At 46.5% G+C, this 16,710-nt stretch overlaps 1 protein-coding gene across 1 annotated transcript in view; it reads right to left on the bottom strand.

Moving 5' to 3' along the window:
- Positions 1-13,140: 13,140 nt before the first annotated feature.
- The window catches only part of SNX9 (sorting nexin 9), a 116,473-nt gene continuing 112,903 nt past the window's right edge, over positions 13,141-16,710 (bottom strand). Inside the window, exons 17-18 of the mRNA XM_012646844.1 lie at positions 15,091-15,182; positions 13,141-13,275 (exon numbers count right to left, since the gene is read on the bottom strand). Coding sequence (XP_012502298.1) covers positions 13,228-13,275; positions 15,091-15,182 — 140 coding nt within the window. The 3' untranslated portion in view covers positions 13,141-13,227. The remainder of the gene's footprint in view (positions 13,276-15,090; positions 15,183-16,710) is intronic.

The following is a 16,710-nucleotide window of genomic DNA, read 5'->3' as shown; positions in this document are numbered from 1 at the left end:
TGGCCAAGACCACACTCCCCGCACAGGTGTGCCGGCCTGTCAGGCGGGCCTCGGGCCCCAACCCAGCATCTCAGCTGGAAAAACCACCCAAAGCACACCCATCGCAGGTGTGCGGGGAGGGAGGGGATTCAAATGCCAACAGCAGCAAGGTCTGCTTGTCCTTAGGAGAAATGTCCAATTCAATTCCACATCCAGAGAGAACCTACTGCAGGCAGGACGAGTGTGCAGACTGGAATATGACTGTCCCATCACTGCCAACTAAGGAAGCTTGGCAGGGCCTCTGACAAGGCAGGTCTGTCCCTACACCCCTCACCTCCCGTGCCACAGCACAAGAGCTGGGCAAACGGGTGGGCGGGGAAGGAGGAAGGGCACAGTGCCAGCGCCGCCTCCTCCCTGGTATTCCCTGCGCAGGAGGAAGAACAGGCCTCCCAACTGTGCTGTCGCTTCAGGGGGTGGGCAGGTCTGTCTCCTCTCTGTCCCTGACCTTTCTCCAGAAATACCCCTCTTCTGAGTGGGTTGCAAGATTCACAGAGAAAATGAAACACAACATGAAGTGTTTTATAAAAAGGCCTATACGCTGACACTCCACAGAGTGGAATAAAAAGTTACAGGGGGCTAAGTTTTGGCTCAACATCTGGAAGACCTTTCTAGCAGAGGTGCGCTGTTATAAAAGAGGCTGCCTATTGCAGGAGCAAGTCCCTGTCCCTGGAGGGAGGTGCACAGAGGCTGACACTGACCCCATCCGTGGGTGTGTGAGAAAGGAGTCATTATACTATACTTTCTACTTCTATGTATGTTTACAAATGTTCAGAATAGAAAAATATTTCTCCTAAATTTTGCTTCACCATACGGTTTTGAAAATGAAAGTGAAATTGAAAATTACTACATGGTGATTCCCTTGTTAATAAAATCAATTTGGTTAAGTCTAAACATACAGCCTATAACATATTATAGCACTGTGTACTATTAGGTGCAAAGTGGACTTTGGAATGCTTTGGCTGGAAGTAACAGAAAATTCAACTATCAAAGATTTAAGTAAACGAGTCTCAAGATAGGCCATCCAGGGCTGGAGTAGCAGTTCAGCAATGTCATCAAAGACCCAGGCAAGCTCTTGCTCTTTGTTATCTTAGCATGTTGGCTGCTTGTCTCATAATCACAAAATAGCTGCTTCAGCTCCAGGCATCATACCGATATTCAAGGTAGAGGAAAAAAGAGGAATTCACACCAGCTGTATTCGTCCCTTTTATAAGAAAAAGGCAAAAGCTCCTCTAGAAGCCCCCAGTAAATTTCTATTTAAGACTCATTGGCCAGAACTGTGTCACGTGGCCTCCATGAGCTACAGTGGAGACTTTTCCAGTCTCTTCAGTTGAGATGGACAAGAGAGAAAGGGGCTGGGAACGAACAGATTTTGAGTTAGATGACCAACAATGTCTGCTATGTACCTGATAATCAGTGTTGTTCTTTTAGCATAAAGCTTAATGCAGCCTTAGGAACTTAGTTATAAATTCTGTCTGCAAACTTATAACAATGCATTGTGTTCTTATTAAAATATACTTTCTATTTTCATTTTTTCCATATCTCATTTATTTCCTCCCCAGGCAATCATGGTGAATAATCAGGAATTATTTCTGATTGACAGGACTTAGGAGACACTAGGTCTCCTAACTTCTCCCCCATGTTTCTTCTGTTGGCTCCACTCCCTCTCTGACTTCATATTTTACCTCCCTCAGAGAACTCGTGTTCTACCGTACTGCTGACGAATTCAGCCGGCTGAGGAGGCTTCCTCGTTTGCTGACTAACGCACAGGATTGTTTTGGCAGCGCAGCTCTAGAAACAGGGGACCAAGACTTGCCACTGTACCGCGGAGAGGTTTCTGCAGGAAGTGGAGTGAAGTAAGTATTACAGTGTTTTTGCAGATCAAGCTATGGGACTGTTTTAACCACAAACCAAATATGACTCCATGCAGAACGTAACAGAAACAGTAACAGAGGATGTGTCGCAGTTCGGTGAGCAGGAATAAAGGGAAAAAGGGAGCCGGGCGTTCGCGCCTGTGGTCCCAGCAGCTCGGGAGGCTGAGGTGGGAGGATCGCGTGAGCCCAGGAGTTGGAGGCTGCAGTGAGCTATGATTGTGCCGCTGCACTCCACCTTGGTGACAGAGAAAGACCTTGTCTCTTAAAAAAAAAAAACAAAAAGGGAGCTGCAGTCCCTGGTCTGCTGTTGCACATCTGTCCTTCGAGTCCTCACTTCTACAGCTTCCCAAAGCACCCTCGTTAAAAAGGCATTCTGGGCCCGGCACAGTGGCTCACGCCTGTAATCCCAGCACTCTGGGAGGCCGAGGCGGGTGGATCGCTCAGGGTCAGGAGTTCTAGACCAGCCTGAGCAAGAGCAAGACCCCCGTCTCTACTAAAAATAGAAAGAAATTATCTGCACAACTAAAAATATATATATAGAAAAAATTAGCCGGGCATGGTGGCACATGTCTGTAGTCCCAGCTACTCGGGAGGCTTGAGGCAGAAGGATCGCTTGAGCCCAGGAGTTTGAGGTTGCTGTGAGCTAGGCTGATGCCACGGCACTCTAGCCTGGGCAACAGAGTGAGACCCTGTCTTGGAAAAAAAAAAAAAGGCATTCTGTTTGATTGGATTCTCAACCAGGACATGGCTTTATACTATGAAAATGTCCCACAGTTTGCTTTTAAGCAAATGTATACATCGAACACCTGTGACATGTGCACGGGAAGCCCCCATGCCTGCTCCGGCCCGAGCCTCGGCGGAGCGGCTGTTTTCCACGTGTTCACCCGGCCGCAGAGCCTGGACGGCACGCCCGCCCGCTCTCTGCCCGTCTGCAATAGGCTGCTCGCTTCTAGTCAAATAAGCTTTCTCTGCCTCTCATGCCAACACACAGAGAAATCTCCGCACTACTTCCTGAGGTTCTCTGTCCTTTCTTTTCATTCTCTCGGCCACAGCTTTTCTCATTCTTCCCGAAACTCTTCATACAAAAGTCTAAAGCTCCACACTGGGCCCAACGGGGCAGTGAGCTCTGAAAGGCAACACGCCTATTTACAAGACAGACTTTCTTGCCTTTCCCCGGCTCGGCTACTCGCCATTTCTCCCCTCCTTGAGCCAGAGGGCGAGAGCAGAAGGTGCGCCGGCTGTCACCTGCCAGAGTAGCTCTGTGCATAAGGACCCCCTGGGTGCCCGCCGCACGGCGGCATGGGTTCAAATACTGTCTTGCTCAGATGGCTGACCCGAGGAATCGGCCAGAAACTTGGAGAGCTGAAGGGAAACTGTTCACCCCTCCCTCCTCACGACACTCCTTCAGCGTGTGTGTTGTCAGAAAAAGGAAAGAGAAGCAGCAATTCCAGAAAGAAAACAGGATATGGGTGATAAAATATGAAACGAAAGTCTGGCTGGGTATGGAAACTGACCTTTCTGAGTCACCAGACCCTTAAGAACCTGATGAAAGGTACAAATCCTTTCCCCAGAAGTGTAAACTATGCACATGAATCACTGGCCTACGGTCCCATGTGGTTCACCGATTCTCTCCCACGCCCCACGATTACCTGGGCCACAGGTTAAGAATTCCTATTTAGAAGCAAGTTGAAAGAAGCTGCTATCAAAAGTAAGTCTACAGGTGGTTGGAAAATATACCTAAACTACGAAGAAATTTCCAAGGACATTAGGGAATGCTGAGCTAGTATCACGCAAAAGAGCATCGAGACTGTGGCTCCTCAAAGAAATTCAGTTCTTCACCTCCTCTCCTATCGCAGCTGGATGCCTACCGCGTGTGCCCATCAGTCTGCCAATCTCTGTCAGAGTGTGTCAGGGAAGAATAATCCCTTCTGAATTACAATTGATTCGATCCATCTGGAAGCGATTTAAACATCAACAAAAGAATCTAATCTCACAAGGTGATTTGCTTTTGTAAATTTTTGTTTTGTTTTGCTTCCTCCTGCTCTTCATTTCAGGGTGGATTGATAGTTTTCCAGATGGCACATTTTGAAATACTCCTGCTTTGTCAAGCCAACACATTTCTAGACCCCTGCGTAGGGGCGGGTGAGCACATACTCAGGCTCGATGCAGAAAAGGGACTGTCCCAGTCAGTAGGCTGCGCTCGTCCCTGCTGCCTGACAAAGCCAAGCCTCAGTGGCTCAACAGAGCAGGAGTTCCTTTCTTGCTTTCGCAAATTCTGCTACAGATCCAAGCAGCAAGCCAGGCCATCTCTCCTCCGTGCTGGCTCAGCCTTCTCAGCTGCTTCAACTCTCCAGCCCCGTTACGTCAACACTTAGTCCCACTGTCGCCGTGGACGGAGGAGAAGAGCTGGAGAAGGACAAGCTTCCACGTGCAACTGTGCACGTTGCTCCTCGCTACATTTCTTTGGCCAAGGCAAATCACACAGTGATGCCTAACTTTACAGAGGTGGGGAAGCATGATCCACTGGCGGGTCTAGAAGATGGGAACCAAGTGACATAAAAGTTGTAATGTCTACAATAGAGATCACCGAAACATGCTTGAAAATGAAAATAAATTTTGAGGAATGTGTGTGTTAAGATGTTCTCTGTTAATAGCAAAACTACACCCCACCTTAGATTTTAAAAATAGATTATGGGTTTTCTACTTCCAGCCACAATGAAGCAACAGAGGCCAGTTTGCCCCTCCAGCCATCCTTACGTAAAGAAGAAACCAGACATCATATGTGAAAATATTTTCAGACATTAGACATCAGGAAGTGCAGGACTCTGATCACTGACAGAGGAGAAATATAGAAGGTGAGCCCCATGAGGGCTCCAAATTACTGCCTGAATGTGGTTTCCAGGCCGGGCACAGGGCAGGGGAAACCAAATAGAGTTCATTGGTCTCACCGAGTTAAGGAGTGAGATCAGACAAAATTAGTTTCACATAAAAAGACGGCTCTGGTTCCATTCCATAAAGTTCCAAAGTGAACCTTTATAGGATAGAATTGATTTCAAGTTACTGAACTACACGTCAGAAAACAAGCCCAGTGCTATTTAAAAGAAGACTACAAAATCTGGCACCCAACAACGTAAAATTTTATAATACCCAACATCTAATAAAAAAATACCAGGCACACAAGGAAACAGGAAAACATGACCCATCACCAAGAGAAATACTGACCAACAAAAAAGACACAGAAATGAAATACATGATGGTATTAGCAGATAAGGACTTTCAAAGAGCTATTATGTTTCAAAGAGCTATTATTAAGTATGTTCCATCTATTCATGAAGGTAGAGGAAAACAAACATAATGAGAAAATTAATAATATAAAAAGACCCAAATGGAACTTCTGGAGATGAAAAATACAATATGTGGAATAAAAAATACATGACATGGGATTAACAACACACAGACATTGCAGAAGAGAAGATCAGTGAGCTTGAAGACAGCAATAGTAACTGCTCACAGCGATTCACACTGAGGAAAACAGATGAACAGAGCATCAGTGACCTGGGGACAATATCAAGTGGTTTCATATGTATGTCTTGGCAGTCCCAGAAATAAAGGAGAGGGAAAGAGAGAGACAGAAAGAACATTTGAAGAAATAGGGCCAAAAATTTTTCAGATTTGATGAAAATTTTACACTCAAAGATCTAAGAATCTTAACCAACCCAAAGCAGAAGGGGCATGAAGGAAAGTACATTCATAATCAAAGTGCTGAACACTAGTGATACAGAGAAAATCTTAGACGTAGCTAAGGGAAAAAAACACGTTGTATACAGAAAAGCAAGATAAGAATGACAGCAGATTTGTCATCTGAAACTATGCCAGCTAGAAGACAATAGAGTGACATCCTTAAAATACTGAAAGGGGAAAAAAAAAAAAGCCATCAATCTAGAATTCTGTCCTGAATAAAGATATCTTTCAAAATCAAAGGCAAAATAAGGACTTTTTCAGACAAACAAAAGTTGACAGAATCAATTAACTAGCAAACTTATACTACCAGAAATACTACAGAAAACTCTTCAGGCAGAACAAAAATGATACGAGATGGAAGTTTGGATCTACACAAGGGAATGACAGGGTTAGAAATGGGAAATGCAGGACTTTTTTCATCATTCAAAAAACTCTTTAAAAGATAATTGGCTGTTTAAAGCAAAAATAGTAACAATGTATTTTTGAGTCTATAATATATGCAGAATAAAATATATGACAACAATAGCACAAAGTATAGATGGGGAAAATGGAAGTAAAATATTTTAAAGTTCTTATATGTAATGTGGTACAATATTATTTGAAAGTAGACTGTGCTAAAAGTTAAATGTATATAGTAAGCCCTAGAACAAACATCAAAGAGGGGGAAGGGAGGTCACATTGAAGACAAAATAAAATCATAAAAAGTACTTAATTCTAAAGAAAGCAGGAAAGGAGGAAAAGGAACAAAGACAGGAAAAAAATAAATGCCAAGATGACAGGTTTAAACCCGATCATATCGGTGGTAATATTAAATATGAATGGTTTAGTAACAATTGACAGCTTTACGACTCTAGTTCAGGAACAAATACATATTTTACGCAGAAAGGGAACAGTGAAGACTTTACTCTCCATAATGGAAATGACTGCAGGAGGGGAAATGCTTCCACCAGGAGACACAAGGGTCCCGCTAGACCCTGAGCCACGGTGCTGCTTGGTCTCTTTGGGCTCCTTGGTCCAGGAGACCAGAAGGCAAGGAAAAGAGTCACCATCCTGTCAGGAAACTGACTGATCCAGGAGGGGCTGTTGCTCCAAAATGGGGACGGGGAAGAATACCGCTGGCGCCCAGGTGATCTCTCAGGGCTCTCTGGGTGCTCACACACCAGTTTGAAGGTCAGCGTAGGCCACTTGTGTCTCAGGGCCCTGTTCGAATGCCATTTGCCTTCCTGAGTCACAGCCGGAACGTTGGTGTCCCCTCAGATTCGTGTACTGGAACCTAATACCCAGTGTGCTAGTATTAAGAGGTGGGGCCTTTGGGGAAGTGAGGCCGAAGGGAGTGCCCTAGTCCCTCCTGCCCCTTCAGCCGTGGGAGGACACAGCAAACGGAGAGCGAGCCCTCGCCAGACACTGAATCTGCAGCACCTTTGTTCCAACCTGCGAGGGGGTTCCGGCCTAGATCCAACTGCTTGCTGCACAGAAAGCTGATTACTGAGACAATGAGGACCGTCAAGGAAGAAAGGGAATTTATTACAGATGACATCACCCAGGGGACAAGAGAACTGCCTCCAATCTGTCTCTCGGAGCGACTGAGGGTAGGGGATTTTATAAGGAGTTCAGGAAGGTGGCTACGTATACGTATTGGGGCAGGTTGTGTTGAAAGCAACGCGTGCAGGTCTCATTCCGAAGTCACAGGGTGGTGATAGATGGCGAGTCTTGGTGCTGTTATCCTGTGAGAACTCTGCCATTTCTGGGAGTCAACTCAAAAGGTAAAAGGATTAGTTAAACAGAATTATACTGTTCTGGTCATTGAACCCTTCTGGTCTGGCAATCAAATCATAAGAAAACATATATGGGGGGTGTCATTTTGTGTTTGTTCATGGAGCCAATTACACCTTGATCTGGGACTTCCGGCCTCCACTACAACAGAACTGTGAGCAGTAAGTTTCTGTTGTTTATAAACTACCCAGTCTAAGGTATTTTGTCATAGCGTCCTAACGGACTATGACACCAAGTTTTCCTGACCCCATGCCCCCCTCACCATTTAGTGGTCCCCAAAATGTCCCTTAGACCAGCGGTACCCAGTCTTTTTGGACCAGTTTCCATGGAAGACAATTTTTCCATGGATGGATGGGAGGGGGCGAGGGAGGCAGAGCTCAAGCGGTGATGTGAGCGACGGGGAGCGGCTGTAAATACCGATGAAGGCTTTGCTCACTTGCCGGCCGCTCACCTCCTGCTGTGCGGCCCCCGCTTCCTAAGTTTCATGGAAGACAATTTTTGCAGGGGCAGGGCGGGGTAGAAGGGAGTGGGGACCGGTGGCAGCAGAGCTCTGAGGCCTGGGGGTTGGGGACTGCAGCTTTAGACTTCGCATACACCTGCACTTATCCCATTTCTCACAATTGTCCATGACTCCATAAACCTCACTTGAAATGTGGGTTCTCAAATGTACGAAAATACGTGGTATAACTATGCAGCCGTTAAAAATTATGTTTATAAAAGTAGTTCTAATGTGATGAAGGAAACCAAATGATATAATGCTAAGTAAAGAGAGAATACAAAGTGCACACCCAGGAACGTTCCTACCGTGTAGAAAAAGTACATGTAAAGAAAAAGACTGAAAGGAAATACTTCAAAGACATTAAATTGTCTGTGTATGCACCTCCTTCTGTCCTTGGCTCAACTCTCTTCTTCCACGGACTCTCCCTAGGTAATTACACGACAGCCTTGTTCTCAGAAAACTCTGTGACCGTCAAGAGCAGGTCTCTGCAGCAGCCTCTCTGGGCTGCTACACATTCCTGTCTACTCAGCTGGGGGTCCCGTGGCCACCCTGAAAGCCTGTCCCACGTGTGCTCAGTCTCAGAGTCACTCCCCTCCTGTGTCTATAACTCAACGGGTGGCACCAGCAGCCTGGGCGTTTTCTCTTGCCCAGCTTCCATCTGTCTACAAGCCCACGATCTCTCCTGGAGATATTTCTCCAACCTGCCCACTTCGCTCCGTGCCTGCCCCTGCACACTAGTCCACGCCACTCCTGTCTCTGGCCCGCATCACTGCAAAAGCCCTTTAATTGGTTTCTGCGTCCAAACTTGTCCTCTATAATAATGTCCTCATTCCCCTCTCTGTGACTGGCCAGAGGGAGCTCTTACAAATGCGAACCCAATCATCACTCTGCTGACTCAGGAGCAAAGCTGGGATTGCTCACGGGAGCACAGACAGGTGCCGTCTTTCCGACACACCGGCCTCCTTCCAGTCCTCTGCCTCCAGCCTGCCTGTCCCACCTGGGCCTTCCTGCTTGCCGACCCTTCAGCTGACTGCGGGCTTCGTGAGCTAAGAGGTGGCACCTCCTTGAGGCCCAGATGAATAAGTAATCGCTAACCTTTATTAGACGAAGGATTGAAATGAATGTAGCCCGAGATTGTTCCCTTATCTGTGTAACGAAGGAGCTGGTGAATGAGAGAAGCTGGACAGAGTTAATTTCCTACCTGCGGGCCGGGCGCGGTGGCTCACGCCTGTAATCCTAGCTCTCTGGGAGGCCGAGGCAGGCAGATTGTTTGAGCTCAGGAGTTCTAGACCAGACTGAGCAAGAGCGAGACCCCGTCTCTACTAAAGATAGAAAGAAATTAATTGGACAACTAAAAATATATAGGAAAAACTAGCCGGGCATGGTGGTGCATGCCTATAGTCCCAGCTACTCGGGAGGCTGAGGCAGGAGGATCGCTTGAGCCCAGGAGTTTGAGGTTACTGTGAGCTAGGATGACGCCACGGCACTCTAGCCCGGGCAACACAGTGAGACTCTGTCTCAAAAAAAAAATTTCCTACCTGCGGTTCTAGGAACAGCTTCCATTAATGACCGCCTGTAGCTTCCTCATTCAAGATTTATGTCTGATGGCTAAGAAACAAAATGGAAAACCGCTATAAACATTTCACCAAAAATATCCTAGGTGTTGATCAGAGAACAGAATCAATTTTAAAAATAATCTAAATTAGGCAAACAAAGCATGGATATGGGCATGGATTTCTCACCGCATAGCCTTTGAGCTTACTGTTGAGAGTCAGAAGCTAAGCCATCTTCTCCCCCGGAGTTTTAACAGCCTTCAGACGACTTCGCTAGTTATCATTTGAATTGTAAACGGCATCCATGACGTTCTCATCTCTGCTTTGCTAGAACTTCAGCTTGTTCTCCTGGGTCTTTTCTACTGCGTGCTGATGGGGTGTGAAAGATCATCCACCATCGTCTAACAGGCTAGCCAAGTGTGTATCTTTCTGGTGGCTTTCTTCATTTTATTCTTTCACTTGAACAATTTTTTCTTACAAAAGTACCTGCTGGGTGTGAGATTTGATGCTGCTGTACTTAAAAGCAAGTTAGTGTGTTCCTGTTTCATGGATGCTGGCACAAGAGACTCCTGGGTCAGAGACAAAGGCCTTGACGTGCCACAGCACAGCAGGCACCATGAACGTCAGCATACATGTGTCGCTTTCCCCTTGCCCTGCCAGTCCCTGGGGGAAAGTGGAGGGTCCAGAGGAGGGCCTGCCCAAGCAGCGTGTACTTACAGGAGAGGACCTGAAGCTTGGGAAACCCACCATGTTACAGCAAGCAGTGAGCCAGCCTGCTCTTCGTCCCAGTGGGCATTGTTGCTCAAGGTTGCCTGCTGCACACACACAGCCCTGAGACAGCCCAGGTGAGCAGAAGCCAGAGCTCTGCATTCCTGACACAGCCAGCAAAGCCAGGCAGAGTGCCAGAGACCCATGGCCAAATGTCCTCACAAAAATGTAACTCAAAGTTTTCTTTCTTACTTTCTTGGAGAAAGGGGTTTTTAAATCAAACAGGTTGAAAAAATTGAGTAACATACACATGTAGGAAAAAAAGGACATTCACCCATTACTGTTATCAGTTCCACGAAGCAACCACTACTTTTAACTTTTACTACATTAAATAATGTATTGCAATATTTTGGATTCCCACCCTTAAAGCAGCACCTGTGGAGTCCCTCCACTGATGGTGAGGACCAATAGTGCTGGGACAGGTGGTCACGCACAGCCTGTCAACCCTGCACTGGGGGGCATGAGCAGACGATCTGCCTGGCCGTGGGGGCCCGACGGCCACTACTGAGGCTGATCCTGCTCCGTCCTTCTCTGAAGGAAGTTCCGCCAGTGCCTGTGGGAGTCGTGTCTTTCTTGGTGACCCCAACACCTGCAAACCATGCAGTGGGTTGACATCCTGGGCCTGTTGCTCCTGGTGGCAGGCAACCAGTGCCACCTGCCTGACAAGTAGACTGACCTTTTCCCTCACCATGCCCGTATCTCTCTTCTCCAAATACTTATCTACTATTAATATTTGTACACTGTCAATATTTGTACAGTTATTAAATATAGCTCTTCTGTGCTATCTAAAGGCTGATACAAATAATTAAAAATAATTATTTGTATAAAATAATTAAAAATCAAAACATCAACAAATATGAGAACCACGTGGTACACTTGATCCCATAGAGAAGGAAATACATGTCATAAAAATTTTGCCACTCGAAGGAGAATCTTCCAAGTATCAACCTCCAGTGGATTATCTTTTCTTTCTAACTCTCTTTACTTTCCCGGTTCACAGTTAGCTGCTACTGCTCTGTGTATCCCACGTCACCTCCTTTTCTTAGATCCTGTCTTCGTTTTCCTGGCCCCTTCCTCATACCAGTTAGATCGGAATACCTGGGAGGTAATCACAGGGCATCTGTACTTGTTCTTGTAACTCTCCAGCTGGTGGTGATGTGCTCCCAGGACTGGCAATACCGACTCAAGAAACTAAAATTATTAATTGATGTCAGAAGAAATGTGTTTTGGGGAAAAATTCATTACCTGGATCATTTTCAGCAGCTGAAATATAAAGCAATAAATGAAAAGAAGAAAAAAACTAAAAAACAAAACAAAACCACCAAAAACTGTTTTGAAAAAGTGCTTTGAGAATTTACTGTACAGTTTTTTTTAAACAATTTATTTATATGTTGGCTTCTACATGCTTTTACATTTGTGTAAAACATTTATACATACTCTTTACAATTTGTACATATATTAAATGGCTGTATCATAAACACTGTTCTATGGGATTTTATAAAAGAAAAATCAAGTGGGGAAAATTACTCGTAAAACACCAACGAAAACCCGTGATATTGAAGAATAAGACGTTCCCGTATTCACCTTCACTGATTTCCTCATCTATCCATTTTTTGGTTTCATTTTATTTATGCTGGCCTGGACTTTGCATTTCTACAATGTAATAGGTCAGAAACACGAAAGCAGTAAGAGAGAGTGCTAAGGCAACTGCGGAAGACAAATGCTCGTCTGCAGGAGAGACGGTGCGTCTGAGTGTTGGGACTCAAAGCTGACAGTGCGTCAAGGTCCTGTTTTGCCCCTACCTGAAGTACTGGTGCTCAGAACAATTCCGTCTGGAGCTTAGCGCACAGGAAGAGCCTCGGTCTGTACTTTCTCTTCAGCGTAAGAGCCCGGGGAACCTGCACACTGTTCAGGCTGTCACCCTTCTCAGTCCCTGAACTTGCCGTGGGGTGGGGGAGTGGGGGGCAGAGGAGCCAGACTGTGCTTTTTATCTTGTCTGACACCACGCGGGCCTGCTAGCCTACAGTCCCAGTCAAGTAGGTGCCACCTGTCACTAGCACTTCTCCTTGCGTCTGATGAACAGCTAAGAATACAGAGGGGAAGGGTCTCGGGCCCAGAGGGTGTCACCTTTGCTCCTTCCCCTAGAGCACTCCTGCGCACAGGTATCAGCACAGCTACTCCTCCCTGGGAGCAAGGCCATGGAATTTTTAAAAGCCCCCCAGTTTTTCTGACTTACTCTTTCTGGCATGAACCATGCCATAACCACGACTAGGAAGAAGTATGAAGAGAGAGCACTGGTCCTCATGTGCGAGCAGCACGCCAGAAACGACCCGGGGGCAATGGGTGGGCAGGTGGATCTGCTCATCTGCCGAGCTGTCCCCCGGCGGGACACGTGACGGTCCCCCTGCCATGCACCATGAGGGAGCCCCTGCCTCCTCCCTCCTGAAACGTAAGCACTTGAGTCATAACTGTGTCAGTGGAAGGCATGCAGACCTCCCTAAATGGACAGGAGCCCAGAGGACTGAAAAGAGTTATAAAAATATACAAACATATATACTTTTTTATTCTGCCATATTCCGTATTTTTAAGAAAGCAATTAGTAATTAATTATCTGACACTGGGTAAGAACTTGAAGATTGTAGGTGACTTATAAATTACAATTCTATGTAAAATATCAGTCAGTGGGGGGAAACCCCTAATTTTCCATTCAAAATTCTGATAACTTTAAGCACTTTCCAAAAATAGAGACAATTTCCATTGGCTTAAATAATGGATATGGAAAAGAACAAAAGAAGACCATCCCTAAATAACGGAGGCATTTAGGCTGGTTAATAAAATAAATGCAGTTTTTTGCAACTATTTCTTTTTGTTTTTCTTTCCTTTTTTTCCCTTTTTGATAATAAGGGAAAAAAACCACATTTTGAATTGCATCGCCCCAAGTCAGAAAGAAGCACTCGGAGTTTTCTTCACGTGCCGTCCTGTTCTACATGACCGGGAAGCGGCTGAGGGCCTGCCTCAGCTTTTCTGCAATCTGATGAAACAACAACAGAACAATTTTGAGATGTTACCCCCATTATGAGTCACAGTATTCTATTATTTACAATTCTTCCAAGTTAAACATTACAAAACTTTAACTCATCTATCTGGCTCAACTCTGCCTCCACGTTGCTGCTGGAGGGACCACCCTATGCCACGGCTTGTCCCGGTGCTCCCCACCGGCCTGTGAGGTGTCCACGGCACGGTCCCTGCCTCTGCCGTGGCAGCACTGCCAGACTACCTGCTTTTCCTCAAAAGGGTCTGCTGGATCAGGTCTTTGTGCCTGCTTGGAGCCCCTGCCTCTCCTGGACAAGTCTGAGCTCCAAAGACTCCACTGACGGCCACCTCTCCCTGACCAAGCCCTGCTCTGCGGCTACGCGGTATGAAGGCGGCACGTGCCTCTGCTACACAGCTAACAGGGCGCTGCAATCTGTCACGTGCCTGCGCTTCCCCCAGGAGACCACATGCGCCTGGAAGGCACAAATGCATCATTCATCCCTGGATGTTAAACATCTGGAGTAAGTGCTTAGTATTACAGATATTCAACAGACGTTTGCTCCATGAACAAATACACAAGTTTCAATAATTTAAGAGTTACTTTACCACAAAACTATGTTAGATCTGAAACCTCGCAATGTTATATCAGCCACTTATGTTCATGCAAACACAGTGATGAAATACATGGTTTTCTGTTTTGAATTACAATGTCATTAATAATGACACCACACTTGAACTTGAAAATTATTTAATAAATCGATATTATCAGAATGTCTAGAGTTGCCCTTGCATTATCCTCTCACAGAGACAAGTGTAATCTGCTATACTCTAATACACGAGGAAAGGCAAATACACGATGGCATCGACTTATGAGAAAGTGTGCATTTAAAGAACACAGGCACCGCGTACTGTCGGGGTGAACACTGCACAGGTGAACGCTTTCTCTAAGCCAGTCTCCCAAACCAACTGGCCCCAAAACGTGACCCACAGCTGTGCACCAAGCACATCGAGCACAGCTCCCCTTCAAGGATTTGCTGCTGGAGACAGGCATTTTCGGCAGTGTCCAGCCCAAGGTGCCATGTTCGTGGACGAGAGCTGCGGGCTGGCCCTGCATCACCCTGGATCACATCAGCTGACACCGCTGATGGGGGAGCTGAGTAGGAAACAAGCCCTCAGACGGCCAGTTATAAAGTTACAGAATTTACCTTCACATGTCTGAGCTTCCACCTATGTGCTGTTAGATGTTTGTTTCTACACACTCTGGCAAGCAACAAATTTACTGTGCAGAGGTATGGAAATTTAAGTTTTCACTATTGTTATGTGAATGAGAATATTTAAGGTTTCCCTGCTTTGTTTTCCTCCCAAAATTCCTTTGGTGCTCTGTGAAAACCCCATTCACAGCAAACAAGGGCTGCTTTGGTTTCCTGTGTGGTGCCAGGCTCCTTCCCCCGCTGACACCGGAGCCTGAGGGACAGCAGGGTGACCTCATCTCATTCAGCACTGTTCCTGTGCACAGAGGCACAGAGCGGCTGTGAGCAGGGGAAGGAGCCACACAATAAGGACTTTTGGGGCCTCATAACTAGCTCCAACAGCCCTTCTTCAAAGGGAAACCTTTTCAACCCAATGTTAGTCAAAAGGAAAAGGCAGATGGAATGGAAAGAGATTAAAAAACAAATCTTATTCAAAATTTAACCTCCTTTGGTTTATTACTTAGGATTAAAGAATACGAACAGCTTAACTTTGTACGGCTGAAGTCATTTACCAGAATCCTCCTCCTGAAGCGTGCGCAAAGCACGGACGGACACCAACTCACCGTTTCGTAAAACTGCACTTGCTGCTCCAGGTACAGGCGGATGACGCTGTTGTAGTCGTAGATCCGATTGCTGTGGAAGTGATTCATCTCAGCTGCAACCCAAACCAAGACACAGTCAGCTTTCCCTCCGAGTTTTCAAATGACAACACCTGGTTTCCCTGCTCAGCTACGATTAATCATCAACCGGCCCTAATCTGGGTGGTTCAGTGCAGTGCCAGTTCTCGGCAAATCGCTTTCTAAAGAGACCAGAAAAACAAGCTGAACAGTTAATGGCAAACACCACTTTCCAGTAGACGGATGATTTTCATTGATTTGCATATTGAATACCCTAAAGCCCAACACAGATAATCACCCCAACGTGGACTATTACCCTGACAGAACTGATCAAACAGGAAACAGGCTTGCACGCGGCTGGGAGAGGCTGGCAGAGGCGTGAGGCCCCTCTTCAGCAACGGGGCATCGCTGCCTGGGCTCAACCTCTCACTAGGCAGGAGGATTTCACGCTCAGGGATTACATCCTTCACCTCTGCTGAATACACTGGTTCCCTATTGCTGTCACCCCATCCCTGCCCCCCAACTCTGGGGAGCCTTCCTCATCACCTCCCTGATGCCCCCCACACCTGCCTTTCCCTCGCACACCAGCCCCAGAGGTCAGCTAACTGTTCTGACTTTTGCACTCAGTGACCCCAAGTCGTACAAAACTTATTTGCAACGCGGATAACCTCAGACACAAGTTCAAAACCAAATTCCCCATTTCAAACCCTTCAAAACCCAAATCTTTTTTTTTTTTTTTTTAGACAGAGTCTCACTGTGTTGCCCGGGCTAGAGTGCCGTGGCGTCATCCTAGCTCACAGCAACCTCAAACTCCTGGGCTCAAGCGATCCTCCTGCCTCAGCCTCCCGAGTAGCTGGGACTACAGGCATGCGCCACCATGCCCGACTGATTTTTTCTATATATTTTTAGTTGTCCAATTAATTTCTTTCTAATTTTAGTAGAGATGGGGTCTCGTTCTTACTCAGGCTGGTTTCGAACTCCTGAGCTCAAACAATCCGCCCGCCTCGGCCTCCCAGAGAGCTAGGATTACAGGCGTGAGCCACCGCGCCCGGCCGAAACCCAAATCTTCAACAAGGTTTCCACATTTTTGCCACGAGTTGCTTCAGCTCCGGATCTTCCACAACACATGCCTCTCCTCCATGGATTCCCAGGTCCGAGGGCTATTCCCTGGACAAGCCGCAAATACGCTTCATTCTCCCCTCCCTGGTACATCTTCTTTCAGTCCTCGGCATCTCAGACCACAAAGGGGACACTCTTCTGCTTGGGCTCTCGGCCTAGCGTCTGCCCTCCAGTCTATCCTATTAAACCCTTCTCCCTCGATGATCACTTCTTTTCCCTCCCTCGAAACCCTGTAATGGCGCCTCTTAATGCCCACATCAAGCCTAGACTCTTTTGTTTGGCTTTTAAGTTCTTCCACAATCATCAAAATTATTTCCCAATAACCTAAAAGTCTGTTCTACTCTTGCAGGCCCATGATGCAATCCAGTGCCATGACTGTGTGTGTCCTCCCCGTTCTCCTCTGCCCATGCATGTGCCAGCACCCAGCCATCAAAACATAGGAAAACC

Source organism: Propithecus coquereli, unplaced genomic scaffold, assembly GCF_000956105.1.
Source record: "Propithecus coquereli isolate 6110/MARCELLA unplaced genomic scaffold, Pcoq_1.0 Scaffold25, whole genome shotgun sequence".
Lineage (NCBI taxonomy): Eukaryota > Metazoa > Chordata > Mammalia > Primates > Indriidae > Propithecus > Propithecus coquereli.
The sequence above is the reverse complement of the archived record's forward strand: the minus strand, read 5'-3'. Positions and strand labels throughout refer to the sequence as shown.